This window comes from Periplaneta americana, chromosome 1 (assembly GCF_040183065.1).
Source record: "Periplaneta americana isolate PAMFEO1 chromosome 1, P.americana_PAMFEO1_priV1, whole genome shotgun sequence".
Lineage (NCBI taxonomy): Eukaryota > Metazoa > Arthropoda > Insecta > Blattodea > Blattidae > Periplaneta > Periplaneta americana.
Window position 1 is genome coordinate 210,065,933 of NC_091117.1, and position 20,147 is coordinate 210,086,079.

General features: G+C 34.3%; 1 protein-coding gene across 7 annotated transcripts in view; it reads right to left on the reverse strand.

Annotated features, from left to right (window-relative positions):
* Positions 1 to 80: 80 nt before the first annotated feature.
* The window catches only part of LOC138707307 (uncharacterized), a 28,899-nt gene continuing 8,832 nt past the window's right edge, over positions 81 to 20,147 (reverse strand). For 5 of the 7 annotated variants that reach the window (XM_069836620.1, XM_069836622.1, XM_069836625.1 and 2 more), the window contains exons 3-4: positions 10,834 to 11,055; positions 83 to 221 (exon numbers count right to left, since the gene is read on the reverse strand). In XM_069836620.1, the coding sequence (XP_069692721.1) occupies positions 118 to 221; positions 10,834 to 11,055 (326 nt within the window). In that variant the 3' untranslated portion in view covers positions 83 to 117. Of the gene's footprint in view, positions 222 to 5,096; positions 5,270 to 9,419; positions 9,525 to 10,833; positions 11,056 to 20,147 lie in introns of those variants that run through there. The other 2 variants (XM_069836635.1, XR_011334188.1) reach the window with 2 other exon arrangements.

Consider the following 20,147-nt stretch of genomic DNA (forward strand, 5'->3'; position numbering starts at 1 on the left):
ACCTCCGTATGTTTGCAGCTTCGTCTGCACTTCTTGGAACTCTTTCTGTGAAAGTCCAAACACTTTTGTTTCTGTGGCATCCACATTCCCCTTCACCACGACGTGCGGCATGTTGTATCACACTTCTCTCTGCAGTGTCCACACTACTTCTGCCTCTCCAGTGCTGCACACGACCCTATATCCCAGTTCACTCAGAGTGTTTATAACTTGGATAGGGGGACCTGCAACATTGAAAATAATTTTAGTCATATAATGTACGAACTATTACATTACTAAGGACGATTAGATTACAATGTGAAAATAGGAGACACCATATTAATAAATACAGTGAAACCTCTCATTTACGGACATCGAAGGGACGTAACAATCTGTCCGCATCTGGGAGGTGTCCTTTATTGGGAGGGAGGTTCCCCAATCTAACAGTGAATTTATAATAATGCATTATTTATCCCTTCGCGCTTTAAATGAAATTTATTACTGTAGTTTAATTCTAAATACAGTATACTGTACTAGTATAAATGCTTTGCAACTTTGAACTACAGTAGATAAAACTGAAAAAGGAAAATACAGTACTGTGCCATGCAATTTTATTCTAGGTCTACAGTTATGCAGTACTGTAATTTACAGTTTTCAACTTAACCTTTACGTTCAGGTGCCATGTCTCTAGAAACAGAACAACTGATTGAAGTGAAGAGAATAATCCTACTAACCCTATCATGTGTCGAATACAATTTCACAATATATATATATACGATTATATTAATATAAATCTAAATTATTAGAATATATATTACTTATATAAAAATATATGTATGTTAAATCTATTTATCAATAATTGATTATTTAAAATAGGACCTTACATATACTAATATAAAAAAGATAATGAACGGTACATAAATATTACCGTTAATGATATTAAACCCTTATATGTAAATAACAGTAACAGTATAACTACAGATCTCATTTTAATAATTAAAAAAAAAAATGAGATCTGTAGTTATACTGTTACTATTAAAGGGAAAGATAATTTTATTATACACTGATGGCTAATGTCCAGTTTTATTTTTTTTTGCTCCATAGTTTTTAATGTTTATTTTAAGAGTTTAAGAGTTGATGAGCGGAAACCTTGAACCCATCAGACAGGTTAAATTTTATAACTTTGTTTATCCTCCAGCTTCCAGTTAACAAGGGGTACCCGGCTGGGCTAATGGTAGCCTACGAGACCCTTATATTATGTTTCATGTTAAGGAATTTCTGTACAGTTCTCAAAACTAAATTTTCCATTACTGTAACACATTAGGTCTTGAAATCCAAGTTCTGTTCGCAGTCAGGAGGTAAAGCAAGCTTTAGGACTGCGAAACACCTGTCCGTGTCCGTGACTGAGAGTGTCCGTAAACGAGAGTTTAATTTATCATTATTTCTATATTATTTCAGTTGGGACTTAAAAATCTGTCCGTATATGAGGAGTGTCCGTATCTTGGAGGTGTCCGTTAGGAGAGGTTTCACCAGTTATTACTGAATTGCGATGCAATGGGGGTGGAAGGGGTTGATATGAAAGAAGAGTCAAATGCAATGTGCTGCCCTCTACACAGGGCTAAGCAGTAGGACAGGAGGAAGGGGAAGGTTTACTTTATATATTGGAAGTAATGAAATATAATGGTACCGGTATGTTTATTTTCAGGCCATCATAAAAATAATGACATGACTTATTTTAATTTATTTAACGGCGTTTTTTGAAGTATTAATTAAAATTACCGAATTCCACATGCTTACAGTATAATATGAATAATTATTATAACATCTTTGGAATGAGTTAACTGATGTATATAATTAAAGCAAAGTATAGCGGAAAGATGAATGATGTAATAACTTTTAGGAACTGACATTATTATGATGCCACATTAGTACATTATGCAACGAGCCTATAATGGTAGTAATTAAGACGCGGGTATGTTTATTTATGAAACAAGCGCAAGCGAGTTTCATAATTTTCATACGACCGTCTTAATTACCAATATAGGCAAGTTTCATACGACTTTTTATGCTCGACCATATTTCTAACTTGAAATTATTCATAAGTTTTCATGTTATGGTTATGTAAGTGAGGAGCAGAACTGACCTGAATTGTGAGATGTGCGCAGACGCGAAAGTATTGATTTTTTTCCGAGGCATGAATGTCATTGACCTTGATATAATCTAGAGAATAACATGAAGATTAGTCTTGTTATAACCTGGAAATTGATTTAGAATTGAAAAACGACATGACAAATTGAATTTATTTGAATATTATTTACAATTAACGCTAATTATTATAGTAACAGAACATAACCTTCTGCGATAGTATTGGATTTCCAGCCTCCGTGACTTTTCGTTAATTGTCTTTCGATTGCATATCCGAGAATAATCGATACTTGCGGTTTTATAATGGTACAATGGTGATTTCTCATTGGCTGAACAACTGAATTATAATGAATAGGTCTACTTTAATGAGGTGCATTAAAGGGCTACTACCAGGTGTATAATTACTACATTTCGGCATGGTCGAGCATAAAAATTTACAATGGTTTATCTGAAGGTGAGACCAGCGAATAGGGATTATAAAGAATGAACACTGAGCAAATTTTCCTGTGTTTTGTTTCTCTGTGCGCCAGCGTTTAGTTCCACTTTCAAGCGCTAGAGGTTAGTGTAATCGAGCATACGCTACGATAATAATTGAGTATAGAGTTGAGACACAGGATCCAAACATCGCCTACCATATTGCATAATCCAGTAACGCTTTGCTTCAAATAAATTCAAGTTAACAGCTTTTCCTTATTTCTCAGTGGTAAACTAGTTGTAATAATAATTTTTTATATTTCAGATATAATAAATTATATTATAAAATAATATAACATATTATAAAATTATGTATCAAATTCGTTTAATATTTCTATATAATATAATATAGGTATATGGTTTTACTTCTCATAAGAGTTTTGTTTTTCCATTTTCAGTGCTATCACATCATTACATATTTTAATTGTTGTTGGGGTCAACGTCTCAACTCTCATTATAAAGGAACTCTAGAGTCTAGACATTACAGTTAATGACGGATTTATTAGTTTATGGATCCAATTTATTTTATTTGAGTACATAATGTACCTAGATGTATTAATTATGTGTTATATTTCCGCTGTGTCGACTGCTAGCTGGTGTGATGTCAGCGCCAACTCTAGGGAGAAAGCAGAATCTCACGCTCTAGCTGGCTTGAAGGTCATTGAAATCAGTCTGGCTACATCAAAGGTACCGATGTGAAGGGTCCATTCTTTATAATCCCTATTCGCTGGTGAGACTTTATTATATTTTCATATGTTTAAAAATATAAAACATAATTGATCTTGTTAGGATCCCAACTGTCGATCCCATACTCTAGACCAGTGCTTTCCAAACTTTTTTATATAGCGACACTCTAGCAAACTCCAGAAATTTAGTGTGTCATCTTATCCCTCAAATGAAAGTGTCACACACATTAATAGGCTACTTGCACACCCTTCACCCCACTCAGTAGCACATCACATTCGTCAGGAGCCAGACTATTGGACTCGTGCTATGAAGTCTGGCTCCTTCAGCTCATGGAATACCTGAATATTGTCAATCATGCGTTGAACATTGCTACGAGCTATACAGAGTTCTCTTGAAGTCCGATGCTCACTTTTCTTTCGTGTTTTTAATGTTATACGTTGTATACAATCTTCGGTTACCTTTTCACTGGGCATCCTGCATGAACCCATACAGCAAATAAGAGACTATGATATGTAAGGAGCGGATTTCTATGTAATTAAATATTATTTTTGCGTGTGATAAAACACAATTAACAAAGTTAAAAATTCCGAACATGAAGTTTCAAGTTTAAAACTAGAATTTTATTTCACATAAAAACACATATTTTCACAAAAAAATTATGTAAATACATATTTTCAGGAAATCTATTATAAACATATAAATCTTGGGAGTGTTTTTACTTAAATAATTTTTTACAAGAACTTTTAAACATTTTAAAACTAAATCATTTATGTCACTCGGAAATACGTTAGCCTATCTTTTTAAGAATTCATGGTTGCTTCGTGTTTCTAAGTGCTGTGTGGTGTATCCGTGATCCATTTTTGTAATAGTATTGCCACAAGTTCTGAGAACTGCTAGGCAGCATATCAATGTTATTATTAGAGAATAAATTAACATGGACAAGAAGTAGAGATCTTGCAACACATAATTAGGAATGTTTATTGTTGCTGAAGATGATTTCATTCCACGCTTCGTTTGTGAAACACAACAGATAAGAGCTCGGGTATGAACATTATTTAATTGAAACAAATCTCTCGCCTCTCGCTCGTGTCCATCAAGTAAGGCATTACGTCTTGTTGTGATTCCCTTGTTATCGGGCTTCGTCAATCAATATCCTTCAAGATATACTGAAAGATGGTTATTTAAAAAACGATTTGCCTTTCCTATTAGGAAATCTAAGCTTTTTGTGTGACATCATAAAAAAACTCGAAACATCCAAAAACCTGTTGTCTGAAACAGGGAGGTGCGTGCCATGGAAATTAAACTAGTCTCGCTACCAGGTTCAGAAGTAGAAGTACTAAGGGACAAATTCCAGAATGTGTTTCGGAAAAACAGTGGATATAACAAAATGTGTAAAGTTGCTCAAGTATTGGAGGGTGTGTCTGTAGGTGAAACTGACGGTGTTTGTGTTTGTGACATTCCTTTTTTTAAATATGCATGTCTGATGTCCTGTGATGTGAAAAGATCGTTTTCACAGTATAAGTCATTGTTCAGAGATAATCGGCATGCATTTGTAATGGAGAATTTGGAAATGATCTTTGTTGTTCACTGCAATTCTCGGCCAACTAGTAGCACTCAAGTGTGGTTGGTGAGTACATAGTAACATTTTTTTTTTCCAAGCTAAGTAAGGTATTTTTGTCATATTTAAAAAATATATATATATTTTTTTTTATCTTTAGCAAATATTTTTGTACTTTTTAGCACATAAAAAATAAATATGTTTAAAATTTTTAGCACATTAAAATCCGCTCCCTAATGATATGATAAAATCTTACCCTTAATTAACATTCCATTAATGACTTCAATAGAAGAAGGATATCTCTTTGCTAAAGCTTGAACTTCTGCTGGAATTAGGCCAAAGACAGAACAGTCACTTGCATGCAGAGAGCCCTTCACTGCCACGTAATAGAATGTTGATACAGACATGTTCTTCACTATTGCTTTAATTCTGAAAGAAAGAATGCATTTAGTTCCCATACCACAAGTACAAGCATAGCTGTCCTCAGTGACTGAATAGTTATTATATTCGCCATTAGAACTGATGTTCTCAAGATCAAACCTGAGAGTGATGATTTGTAAGTGTGATTAAAATTCTTAGCACGACTTCCGTCACAGGAAAAATAAAGTCAGATATCCTGTTTTACGAAATAACCCTGCTCTTGATTTACTAGGCTGCAATATAAATTTACTGGACACTTCTCGTCAATATAAAACAAACTCTGTTAATCATGCTCAATTATCATACTATCATCATCTCAAATGGAATTCAACTACCCTGTAATACACAGTAATAGAGCTCTAAAGATTGATTGAAAGACAAAGCTACGCTAAACACCCTATTGTATATACAAATAAAAGGATCACAGAAGATTAAAAAATTGCATCCATTTTTAACACAACTTTTGCATCAAAATAAACCTGAAAGAACAAAAACTACTGAAATTGGACATTAAGAAATATAAAAATGTTGAAAAATCTCAACTAAAATTGGATGATAATTTTTTTTTTATGATTTCTGCTACAAAGAACTAGAAACAGCAACACATAAAATGAAGAACCAAAAAGCTTCTATCATCATCCCAATATCAGAACAAGGCAAATCTTGATGCAGCATGCTGTATTTGTACAAGAGCACAGCTGCTCGGCTACTCAATCATTGACAAGAATAGGGGTGGTAAGTACAATAAGGCTCGGGCTGTAGTGTAAACCTTCGGATCCCTCCTCTGTAAAAAAAAAAAAAAAAAAAAAAAAAAAAAAAAAAAAAAAAAAAAAAACATGGAAAATAGGATAATGGTAGATATGGATGTAACTCTTGCTATGATTCACCTTTGCTCATGAAAAAAGTGATCTTTTGCATGCATCAAATCAAAAAAAGATCTATACTTCCTCAGTGTATGTAAACTACTCTCGGGATTATCTTACATCTAAAAATCCATTGCTCAGAAGCAAGCTCGATACTGTATAATTTTTATAGTTAAAGTGTTCCAATGCCACCACCTAAGTGCAAATAGTGTAACCAGTAGAGTGCCACACTGAAGTCACAAGAGTCTACTGATGCACTTAAAAAACGACTTGCTGTATAAATCTACAATCTAGATATTTTAAATTCCACTTTTGAAGCAGATTTCTCACCTCCCCATTTTAGTTAACAAGTTGATAGCAGCAGTTGATAACAAAAACCGGACAAGTCCAAAATATTAATTTTTTAGAAAACGAAAAAAACTGCCCCCCACGTTTCTCATAAAATAAAATAATCTGACATATTTTATATAGGTATCTCATATATCTCGTTGCGGTCTAAGGCATCCCGCCTAGGACTTGCATTACGGAATGTGCGCTGGTTCGAGTCCTCACGGAGGAAGAAATTTTCTCATGAAATTTTGGCCAGTGTATGGGACCGGTGCCCACCCAGCATCGTGATGCACTTGGGGAGCTATGATAGGTAGCAAAATCCGGTTGCAAATACCAGCTATAACAGCTAGGAGGATCATCGTGCTAACCACACGATACCTCCATTCTGGTTGGATAGTCCACCTCTGCTTGGGCATGTGGGCATGAGGCCAGCAGCCGGCTGGTCAGTCTAGGCCCTTCACAGGCTGTAGCGCCACGGATTATTATTACTGTTATTATCTCATATATCTACCAACTTTGGTGAAAAGTTTCACTGTTTTCTTTCATATGGTTTCTTGGGGGGGGGGGGGGGGGGAGGAATATTCCACTTTTTGCAGAAAATTTTATATGTGCAACATTAATTGATAAAAAGTATAAGAAATCATGTTTCACTCATTTTGTCAACTGTATCAACATACAAAGAAATACTTTATAAGTGTTTTATTAAATTAAAAACTTAATGTTGAAACGATTTCTTGAACAAGAGAAACAATACTGTTATGTTTATATTTTCCTCTTTCTAAATTTGTGTCCTTCAGTCTTTGAATTCTTGGCACGTCAGATATATCAAGTACCGAAAAATAATTATTCTAATAACTACACAATAAACTATGCTCAATAAAAATTATTACTATTATAACTGTTTTCACTCATCACACTCATTCCTATTGTCATCCTCTAACCCCCAACATTCTCCTCATTCTGATGACTTGCTTTTTTGGATCTGGTTCATTTTGATGACCACTCATTTGTAAAACGAAATATTTAACTAATAATACCGACAATAACAGCCAATATGGTGATGACACAAAAGAAGACAACATTAATGTCATCTTCATGATATTTTCTAACAAGAACCGATAAGTTTGTCTTATGCTATAAAGCAGCGTTTCTCAAACTGTTTTGAAGTGGGGACCACTTTTTTAAGTTAGAACAGTTCCGCAGACCACCTTACTCTTGTTCCCTTCGAAAGTAAATTTGTAATTTTGTAACATACTTTAATGCCAGCATACTTCTATTTTAAATTAGAATTAATTAATTAAAATTAATTTAATTAAATTAATGTTGTATTAGTATTAGCTAATTAAGTTAATGTTAATAGAAGAAAATTTATTTTCTTTTTTTTTTTTAATAATTCAAGGCTACTAGATTTTGGATAATCTTTAACATATTAACTAAAAAAAATAAATGTTGGTACTCACATTAGTGAGATGAATGAGCCTGTCGATTTATTTTTTTTTATTTTAGTAGGTTATTTTACGACGCTTTATCAACAGCTTAGGTTATTTAGCATCTGAATGAGATGAAGGTGATAATGCCGGTGAAATAAGTCCGGGGTCCAGCACCAAAAGTTACCCAGCATTTGCTCATCTTGGGTTGAGGTAAAACCCTGGAAAAAACCTCAACCAGATAACTTGCTCCGACTGGGAATCGAACCCGGGCCACCTGGTTTCGCAGCCAGACGTGCTCTCCGTTACTCCACAGGTGTGAACTGAGAGCCTGTCGATTCTTACACAGTTGTTCTAGACTATATTTAAATGACTAGATATTTCTTTAATGGCACTAGAATCATTGATATTAATATCGTCACACACACAGCTTCTGAACTATTAGCAGAGCCTAAATGAAGCGTATTATCATGTTCCTTTCTATTCAAAGATCCGGATCGAAGCCAGTTTTTCATTATGTATAATGGGCGCTATTTAATAGAGACATAGACAACTACTAGCGTGTGCCACATAAGAAAGATTTAAAGTCACAAATACATGAAAAGGTTCGGTACTTTGGTCCTCTGCAATGAATTCGGGTGGTCCGAGGCTGGGTTACAGGTGCAGCACCAGAAGTGCAGGGAAAATTTGGCGAGAAACACCACGTTCATAGTGCTTTAAATCCCTCTTTTGTTGCTGAGAGTAGAGTAGGAAGTCAATAGACGGGTAAGGTAATAAATTTCATAAAATGTCAGTCCTGGGAGAAAAAGTGAAAGCGATTGCTATGTGTAATTTCCAATCTCTGATTGTAATACGCAATTCGTTTGAATTTTGTTTTTTCTTCTGTCTTTTTTGAAGAACCACAAGGGCAAACCTCGAGGACCACAGGTGGTCCGCGGACCATAGTTTGAGAAACGCTGCTATAAAGCAGTTGGACTAATACAATTTTTTGCGGAAATGCTACATTTTCAAACACTCATTTCAATGGCACAAATCCTGTTTTTGTAGAAACTAATTATGTCAATAGATGCCGCTTGAAATGAAGTGAAGAGAACTGTACTATGTTCGGTTTTTGCTATCAACCCTTCAATTTCCTCTTGTGAGGCACACATACAGTAATATTATGTTGTGCAGGGCGAAAAAAGCTAGATAATGCAAAGCTGTCTGATATATGCCTACCCAATGAAAGGAGGAGTGGCAATAAAAGCAGCAGTGCTTTTATATAGCAGTTGTTCAGGGTCATAATTAAAAGTGGGAAAGAAATGGTCAACGAATTTCCCTCTCAGCCCCTCTCTATCAGGAACAGGGTCTTACACGTGCCATAAATCTACTACACAAACCTCCATGCTAACTTCCTTCTTGAAGGAAGCCATGCTAAGTGTTGTATCACCCTTTAAAATCCATCAGTCTCAGCCAGGATTCAACCCATGAACCTCGGATTCAACAGCCAGCATGGCAACTGAAAATCCACTAACCCAATGAAAGCACATGCAAACTCACTCTCTCATGCTTTATTGCTCCTACAACCAGTGTGAATATTCCAAATGATTTTCTATTTATGCGATTGTAACTCCCAATTCTTTTTGTTATCCTCATCGTATACAGCTGCAGAAATAGAAAACAAAAAATTAAGTTAAAAATAGTAGTATTAGAAATCTGTGCAGAAACGTCATACAAGTAGAGGTAGTGACTTTTAGCATTTTAAAATTAAAAATGTGTTCAATATTTACACATTTTGCATTTGTGATATCTATGCATTTTAGAACAGTTCAACAGGAGTGTGTATTGTTTATGTTGTGTATACCACTGCCACTGTGCTTGCCCACTTGCAGTGTAAATAAACACACACATACATAAACTCCCTATTGTCATTCGTATGTTTTAAATATCAACCAGTCTATGTAAAGGCAATATTTTCGGCAATTCGAAAGACTTTCCGCATACATTCAATAAACTTGCCACACGGCAATAATGTATTGAATTCATTGTTAGATGGTGAAAGATGATAATAAAACGGCAATATTTGTAGTTTAAAGTTGCATGAAAATAAGAGATTGCAGACCAGTCAAAATGACCTATGTTGGTCCTTCTAGGTAGCTGTACTTGTTTCGCCCATAAATAATAATATTTGGGACTTGAAATTTTCAGGGGACCTACAGAGAGTAGATTCAATAAAAGGCCGGAAGAACGAACTTGATAAGCCAATACACAGGAGAGATACAAATAAATTAAATGTCAAAATGGATCAAAATGACCGGTTGGTCCTTCTAGTGTTAAAACAATCTACGTCATTATTCTCCAGTGTTGTGAATAATGTGTTCTACATCAAAATTACCAATATCTACAAGGTGAAAATTGGTTATCTTTTCAAAAAAAAACAAACTTTAAGATCTTTATGAAATGAAAATAACGTAAACAAAAAAAGTTACTTTTTAGGTACCACAACTTAATAATTACTCATAAGCACGATGAAAAAAAAAAACTAATAATATTTCAGTAATCTTACGTTCAGTTATCAGACTTGTTTCTGATCTTCATTTCCTCAGCTTTTTCTTCCATTAACATTTGCTTTTGCAAGTGCAGCTGTTTCAGCTGCACCTTAGGCAAGATTAAACAAGTGAAGAGCAACAACATGCATAACTTCGTTACCCACAATTATTTAAATAATATAAATTCGTTACTTTCGTTACCAAATGTGTAAATTAGTCACTTCTGTTACCAGTAGACACCCTGCATATAAATTTCTGAGTTTTAATTCATTTGGGATTTTGTAACAGATTCAAAACCAGTATAAAACTGATGCATTATGAAAAATGCGTATGTTAATGTGCTTTTGACGAATTTCACATTTTTAACCATTGCAAAAAATCACATCTCTACATATCAGACATCACCAACAAATAAACAGGCTTACTTGGTTTGGTAACCATGGGTTCAGGTTCTGCAAATTCTTTTCTCATAGTCCACATGTATTCATTATAGTCTTGCTTGATTGATGTGGATGAAGAAGCAACAACCTGATATCCTAACACTTCCAGTGCAGTAAGAACGACACAGGGATGCTGCAGGTAAACTATTGTTGATTCATCACAGTAACCGCCTGATGCAAATCGTTTCAATTGTTCAATGTCACATGCTGAAAAGAAAAATATTTTTGAATACTCATATATAACGTTGACCCATCTGTCTTGCAGTGCATCAATTAATATACTTCCATTTTGCAGCAATAAATCTACAACATTGGTATTCAAATAAGACATAGGAGCCAGCCAGACTTACATAATATAATGTATTCTCTTAATAAGCACCAAGTTCATATTAGAAGAGCAAGCAATGCAAAAAGAAAAAAAAAATGAGGATACATCACCAATTTAATAAAAAACATAAGTATATGTATACTTAGCGGCAAAAAGAATGGGCTGACTCTTGGTCGAGAGAAATGCTAAGTTTTAGCGTGCGGTTCACTCGTGTAAACGTAACCCATTGCAAGGCGTTGCAGTCCACACCTGTGGAGTAACGGTTAGCATGCCTAGCCGCGAAACCAGGTGGCCCGGGTTCGATTCCCGGTCGGGGCCAGTTACCTGGTTGAGGTTTTTTCCGGGGTTTTCCCTCAACCCAATATGAGCAAATGCTGGGTAACTTTCGGTGTTGGACCCCGGACTCATTTCACCGGCACTATCACTTTCATCTCATTCAGACGCTAAATAACCTGAGCTGTTGATAAAGTGTCGTAAAATAACCTACTTAAAAAAAAAAAAAAGGCATTGCTGTGGTGTCTCTTCATTGAAAGTCGTCCGTCTATAATGTAGTAAACCTTACGAGCAGTGTGTGGCCCAGTGGTAAGAAGTCTAACATCCGTACCAGAGGTAGTGAGTTCGCCTCCCGGTATGGTAAATTTATTATTTTCTTTTTATTTTAACTTTTACTTAATTTATTAGTTTAAATGTGAAATGGCATTTGTTAACAAACTTCGTTATGTCTGCCTTGTAAAAATATTATTGCCCATCACCTGTGGGCTATTAATAGGTGAGACCTGGCCTGTATAAACAAAAATACTTGTTTCACATCCTAAAAAACCGGACGCATATCAAACGCAAATAAATAATTAAATTAACAAAAACAAACAATTTTTTAATATATTGACAAAACAAGGCCTGTGGTGGGGACTAGAATCTCGTCCACAAACCACCTGCGTCAAAACTGCCCTCATTCTGCGTGGCATGGAGTCCACAAGATTATGGAACAGGTCTAAATTCTTGGCCATCTCCTACCACGCATCTAGAACTCTGTCCCACAATTCCTCAGGTGTCCTAACAGGTGGTTGTTGTGCCCAATTACACCGTAGAATCCTTTTGACTGCAGCCCACAAATTTTGAATCGGATTCATATCTGGTGAATTTGGAGGCCAGACGACTGGGTCGACATCACGCCTCCTCGTAAACCATCTTTGAATCCGGTTGGCGGTGTGTATCGGATGATTATCCTGCTGGAAGAAAAGTGTTCCTTCTGGATATCGTTTTCCGTTGTATTAACAGGTACCAGTACTGCTTGAAAGAGAGAGGGAGGTTTATTATTTATTAGAGTTTGGGCATATTCTAAGAGATATCGCCATATAATTTATAGCTTTGCGAGACACATATGATGGAAAATTGTAATAAAAAAAAAAGAAGATTGGGGGAGATTCGAACCTTGAGCTACTACTATCAACGTGTTCAATACACCAGTGCCGTAACGACTTATGCTACTGTGGCTGTTAATACTAGTTCGGCATAATACGTGGTTTTCTTGTTCATATTCGCTCCGGTTGATTTTGTATTTATCAATTTTATTATTATTTCACTATTCAAGGGCCCTGGTGTATCTAGAATCAACCCGCCATTCGATTTTATTACATATTTCAGACTCTTAAACAAAATACAGCAAATTTAAATGGTTTAATTATGTATTACCTAGTGAACTACGGCTTTGACGAGACGAGCATGCGCAATGTTATGTCTCTGGAACTTAGAAATTGTCGGCCGGCCCATTCTTTTTGCCGCTAAGTGTACATAAAATTATAACAGTCCAAAAAAAAAAAAATGTAGTGACAGCTACTACAATCAAAAACAGTGAATGGCAAGGACGTAGCTTCTAATTCTCTTTTTTTCAGTGTAATTATATTGAAAATGAACTGTCTTCCAGAAACACAGATCTGGGGAAATGATTTCATTTAAATTAGTGCTGTTGATCGATCAAAACATTTAGTCAATTAACGATTTTAATTTAATACACAATTACTGTTAATTTAATTTATGTTTGGTGCATAAAAGTCTTCGTTTGTATGCCTGTAAAGAGGAAATCTTTCAGGTGCCCATGAATTGACTTTGCTTCCTCAGACGTGCATTTCTTGCCTGAGCCAGACTGTCATTTAACATTCTCCATGATTTGGAACTTATCAAACCATGCCTTAATTGTCTTTACATCAATGTACCTGCCATTAGAAAATAAATAAATACTGAATAAAACGAAACTTAAGGACAATATTTAAAATTACAAACATAATGATATCAAGACACAATTTCAATTAGTGCAGTGCAGTACAAACCAAGGGAAACGAGAAATCTTGTTAACTCTCAATATATGGCTAAAATCATGAAGTTTACAATGGACTAATACCCTAAGCTGTACAGGAAAAAGAAAATAACTACGAATTGAACAACTTCAAATAACATAAATATACAAAACTGTCTCAAGAAGCTTTAGAATCTAGGCATTATTTTCTAGATGTTATGGACTGAACATTTTATTTGCACTATAATATTTAAACTGGTACAATACTTCCCACACGAAATCACCAAATACTTACTATACACTTTAATACGAACAAAATTAGCCCACTAGTCGCGGAGAAAATATTGTTTAAACAGAAAGTACACAAGAATGATGAAAAAATGTACTTCTATGAAATTCTCGAAATCAATTTTTATATATATATATATATATATATATATATATATATATATTTTAGTACGTTATTTTTACGACGCTTTATCAACATCTAAAGTTATTTAGCATCTGAATGAGATGAAGGTGATAATGCTGGTGAAATGAGTCCGGGATCCAACACCGAAAGTTACCCAGCATTTGCTCATATTGGGTTGAGGGAAAACCCCGGAAAAAACCTCAACCAGGTAACTTGTCCCAACCGGGAATTGAACCCGGGCCACCTGGTTTCGCGGCTAGACGCGCTAACCATCAATTTTTATAGGGCCGTATATCTTGTGTAATGAGAAAGTATAATTAATTATATTAAGGGAAGAGGATGGTATTTTTTGGTGAAAAATGAGTAAATTTTCGAAAAATAAGATTTTTTCCTTAAAATATTCTGTGATATGTGTGGAATATATTGTATGATATTTTGTGGGTATTTGTGCCCTTATCGGATGTTGAAACGCCATTTTTAAACTTCCTGCGCTCTGGATTTTTAAATCACACCGCCCTTTGTTTGTTGTTTCTGGAACTTCATTTTTTTTTTCAAAACCAAATTTTTCTTTAAAATCTCTTGTGATGTGTGTGGAATACGTACATTGTATAACATTTTGTGGATATCTGTGCTCTTATTGGATGTTGAGACGCCATTTTTAAAGTTCTTGCACTCTGGATTATTAAATCACACTCCCTTTGATTGCTGTTTCTGGAACTTTATTTTTTTGCTACATTGCCAGACAAAAATCGATATAATTTTTGAAGTATTAAATATATATGTATGAAATTTAGAATACACATTCTGTAGACTACTAGGAAACTTTTCTCTGTAACAGAATTTTCCTAATTGATTTCATTTTAAAAATAAGTCTGTCTGTCTGCAAGAAAGAAAATAAAAAAAAAATGTTATTAAATTCTAATTGTTTATTTTACAAATGTAGGGATTAATATCAAAATTCTGTTATAGACAGTTTGTAGAACATGCTTTTACAAATAAATTGTAACAAACTGTTTGAATTTATCTTTAAAAATTGCTTAGATATATCGAGTTTAGTAAAATCCTGCACTGGGTACATTTTTGTTTTCAAATCTGGCTCCCAAAAATTTTTTTGAAAATATATTTGGTTGAGTTGCTATAGCCATGAGCTCTCTACATACAAAAAATTAATATTTTACACCAAATAGGAAAAAAGTTAAAAAAAAATACCATTCTCTCCCATTAAAGTAAGCTACTTTAAAATTCCTGCTTTTGCCCATAACACCATAATTCTTAGCCAGGATTAATCAATATGCTGTAAATACAGGGTAGACATCGCCATATCATGTTTCTGTGTGCCAGTGCAGTGCAGAGTAATCGTGTTATGACAAGCTCATTCCTTCCATTTGAGTAATGTAACAATGCAAACTGGAAATTGCAGAATGGTTGAGTCCTGCGACATGGAGCAGACCTTTGATTCCAACATTCAATCCAGACTGGGAGGATACCTTCCCATTTACAAAATGCTTCGTATATCACAAGATTCTGAATGTAGCAAGGAAATTTAATCTTCATCACATTATTTAGATAACTAAGGAGTTTTATGTAAGATTTATTTATTTATTTATTTTTAAATATGATTAAACTATGCTCGCAACTGCTGAGGTTGCCAGAGTGCCAGAATTTTGTCCTGCAGAAGATCTTTTACATGCCAGTAAATCTACTGACATGAGCATGTCACATTAAAGCACACTTAAATGCCATCGACCTAGGCTGGGATCGAACCCGCAACCTCGAGCACAGAATGCCAACACTATACCAATTACACTACCCATGCTGACAGTAAGATTTCAATATGTGACTAAATTTGAAAAAGAGTTTCCAGTGTTTGTTACGGTATGCTTGTCTTTTATTGTTATCCGACAGAATGAAAAAAAAATTAGTTATTGTTTCCTCTATATATATTTTGTAACATCATTCCCGGTGTATCAAAAAACTTTAGTTATTGTCGTGCGCATGCGTCAATCCACCTCCACCTCGAATGTTCGAGGGGAGGGGGATAGAGGAGTGATCGTGACTCGAACGTGAAGGCAGTGTGGGACTGGCTCGAGACGACGATGAAGAAGGCAGAAGTAGCCCAGCTGGACGGATCAGGCAACAAAAATTGAGGATCCTATCCGATAAGTATACACCGGGAACTATAGGCTGTGGCTGTGAGATATGAGACAGGAATGGTTTAGGAGTTTCTTTAAAGTTATGTAAAAGGGTTTGCTATTCAATGAAATAGTTTTGGTTACTTGTTCTTTTCCCTGAAGGTTTATTTTGAGTCTATATTGAGAGACATTATAATGTAGGGAGATGTTGCAACTGATGGTTGGAAGTTTTTGGTTAATTCCCTTTTAAAATAGAGATTGTAATTAAAGAGACTATTCTTGTTCTTGAATGTTTTCCTGTTAATTCTTATCTAAGAGATAATGGCATAAAGGGAGGTTTTGGTAATTTTTTGAAATTTTTCTTTTTTTCTGGAATTCATTCTCGTTTTTCCAAGTCCCTTATTTTTTAATTTTGGTGTAGCTGAAGAACCGTCACATGTTTTCTGCAAATTATCACGACATTCATAATGAACTACAATGAGAAGTGTTTGATTTGCAGAATGATACTGAATTAAGGGATCAGTTCCAAACCAGACTTAGTCTACTGCAGTTCTATTCACACTTTCAGAGAGAAAATTTTCCCAGACTGCAGAGACATTTTGCAAGAATATTGTGTATATCTGGCTCTACTTATTTGTGTGAGGCACTCTTTTCACTAATAAAAGTGGCTAAACCGTGAAAATGAAGCACGTTGTTGGATGAAAACTTAAAATCTGTCGTTTGACTTAGTAGTGCACAGAACATCACACCAAATATTGAAAAGCATATTCAGAACAAAAGATGACAAAGTAATTCCAAGTGCACAAAGTGAAACAATAAGTACTGTATTTTAGGAATAACTTTAAGTCTCTTCATATTCAGAAGCAATGTTGTTACTATTATTACAGACGTGGACAAATTATTAGCAAAATTGAAGATTTTTATTATATATTTGTACAAATTATGATTTTTCAATTTAGACTACAGTTGACATTTTTGTGTTTTTCCAAATAATTAGCCAAATTGAAGATTTGTATTGTATATTTTTCAAAATGTAACTCCTCAATTTGGACTACATTGGATATTTTTGAATATTGACAAATTATTAGCAAAACTGAAAGTTTTTATTGTATATTTTTACAAAATTCGATTCTTCAATTTGGACTACAGTTGACATTTTGGATATTTCAAAATTATTAGCAAAACTGAAGATTTTTGTTTTTTATTTTTACAAAATTTGACTCTTCAATGCAGTTGACATTTTTGCTAATTTACAAATTATTAGCAAAATTGAAGATTTTTATTATATATTTTTACAAAACTTGACTCTTCAATTTAGACTACAGTTGACATTTTTGCATATTTCTGTCTACTGTAATGATGGAAATATGCAAAATTGTCAACTGTAGTTTAAATTGAAAAGTCAAATTTTGTAAACAGAATTATCATAAAAATCGTCAATTTTGTTAATAATTTGTCCACGTCTGTATTATTACTTGGTTCCAAACCTTACAATATCACTGAATGTATTTCAAGGGTACAGTTTGAATCTCTATATTACATCACACTCCAAGCTGGTTATTCTATTGCATAATTACCATTTTCATTTCAAATGTTAGAAAATAGTTTTTGTTAAGGCTGGTTCACAGTAAACCGGAAACGAGAATCTGAACGAAAACGGTAAAATTGTTAAAATGTATACATTTAAATGTGAGCATTCACAATTAATGAAAAGCTTGCCGGAGCCCGGGATCGGGAACGGAGAGTTGGGCAAGTTTCAACTTTGGCGTTCACATTTCCAATCACAGCCCACTAGATTCATTCTATTGCCATCTAAAAGCTATTTTGTCGTCGTATATTTTGTAGCAAGAAGACCGTGACATAACCTATGCATTATTTTGTTCTGTGCTGTGCATCATGGAGCAAATTTTTATTTGATGAGATTCTAATATTGAGTGTTGAGGAAAATCCTCACGTTTACGATAAGCGGCGCGCCTCGTATAAAGATGAGAAAATGAAGGAGAATACGTGGCTTTCAATAGCTGCATCTTTGAACACGATCGGAAGCGAATCATATTTTATTACTGTATTGGTTGTATTACACACTACATATGCATGCTTCAATTCAATAACTACTGTTGTGTTCATTTTTGTTCTATTACAAATGTTTCTTCTCTAATTATTTTATGTTATGGTAGACTTAAAATAGGTTGTGATAATAAAGATGCATGGGCATATTTAAGTACCGTACCTAATGAAATGTTTCAGTTGAAATTTCGAAGTTGGTTAACCTGTGTTTATGTTGGCTGCCTTGTACTCATGAGAGAACGCCATTGGTCAATTATACACAAATAACATCAGAATGCGTAATATCGACTTTACATATCGTTATTGACATACATATCGATATGCATAGTCGTCTACTTTCTCGGTTTATTGTGAATAAAAAATTTTCGTATTCACGTCCTCTGCTTCTCGTTCCCGGTTTATTGTGAACCAGCCTTTAGAAGTATATTAATTTCTTAACTATGCATTTGAGTTCTGGATCCTCCCATATTTCTAGCATGCCACAGTCTGACTCATTTCCTTTGTTTGCACTGAACACTGGAATGGTGCAGAGAGCAATAAGCAGTGGAGTATGATGCAATGAGTTGGTGATGTCTGATATAAGCATGGAGTTCTTCCTCCCATACAACCTCCTGCCAACTCCTTTAGAGTTAAATCTCGATTTTTTAAAAGTCTGAATCATTTGACTTCCCCTCCCACATCTCGACAATAAGAAGTAAAACCGACAGTGACATTCAGTTAGTGTTAATGAAACACAGAATGGCTCACTCTTGCAGCATATTTAATAATATGTTCACAGTTGTGTTTTCATTCCAATTTGCGTCCGAGCTTGTCCAACTGAATTCCAGTAGTACATACTATATTGGTATTTGAAGAAAGTGATCATTTTGAACTTACAGCAAAACCCCAATAAGACGCTGTTCAAGGGACCGGGTGTAAAACGCGTATTAGGCGGGTATATTAATTTTGACTTTTATATAGAGTATCTACAGACGTGGACAAATTATTAGCAAAATTGAAGATTTGTATTATATATTTTTACAAAATATGATTCTTCAATTCAGACTACAGTTGACATTTTTGCGTATTTCCAAATTATTAGTAAAATTGAAGATTTGTATTGTATATTTTTAGAAAATTTGACTCTGCAATTTGGACTACATTTGATATTTTTGCATACTTACAAATTATTAGCAAAACTGAAGATTTTTATTATATATTTTTACCAAATTCAACTCTTGAATTTGGACTACAGTTCACATTTTGGATATTTCCAAATTATTAGCAAAACTGAAGATTTTTATTTCATATTTTTACAAAATTTGAGTCTTCAATTTTGACTGCAATTGACATTTTTGCATATTTATAAATTTTTAGCAAAATTAAAGATTTTTATTATGTATTTTCACAAAATTTGGCTCTTCAATTTAAACTATAGTTGACATTTTTGCATATTTATGTCTACTATAATGATGGAAATATGCAAAATTGTCAACTGTAGTCTAAATTGAAAAGTCAAATTTTGTAAACAGAATTATCATAAAAATCGTCAATTTTGATAATAATTTGTCCACGTCTGTATTAGCATTTTTCCTTATTGAAATACATGATTCATGAAAAGTAATACAGTATTACTCCATTATGTAATTACTGTACTGTATATCAAAGACATTTACAATATGTACTGTACTTAATTCTTTCGAAAAAAAAAAAAGAAGCCATGTATAGTTGTTTGCCGTGTGCGTGTTCTCCAAGTCCTCATGTTTACCACACTTCAGTTTCTGCGATTACATCCTCCCGACTCGCAGCTGTAGTGATTGAGTCGCGATTTTTTATCATCGTTCTTAATGTCGATGATGGGATTCCTAATGAATCAGAAAGTTGTTTCTGAATAAGAGTACTGTTCATTTAACACTCATTGTAATCACATTCACAGACACTTCAATACACAAAAGGACAACAAACTGCGCAGCAAAAATTTCCACAATTTTATTACGGCCGAGTGAGGAATGCTGTTTGAGAGAGAGAGGGTTAGCAAGAGGGTGAGGTATTGTAACTGTATGTAGGCTTTAACCACACAGATAAGGA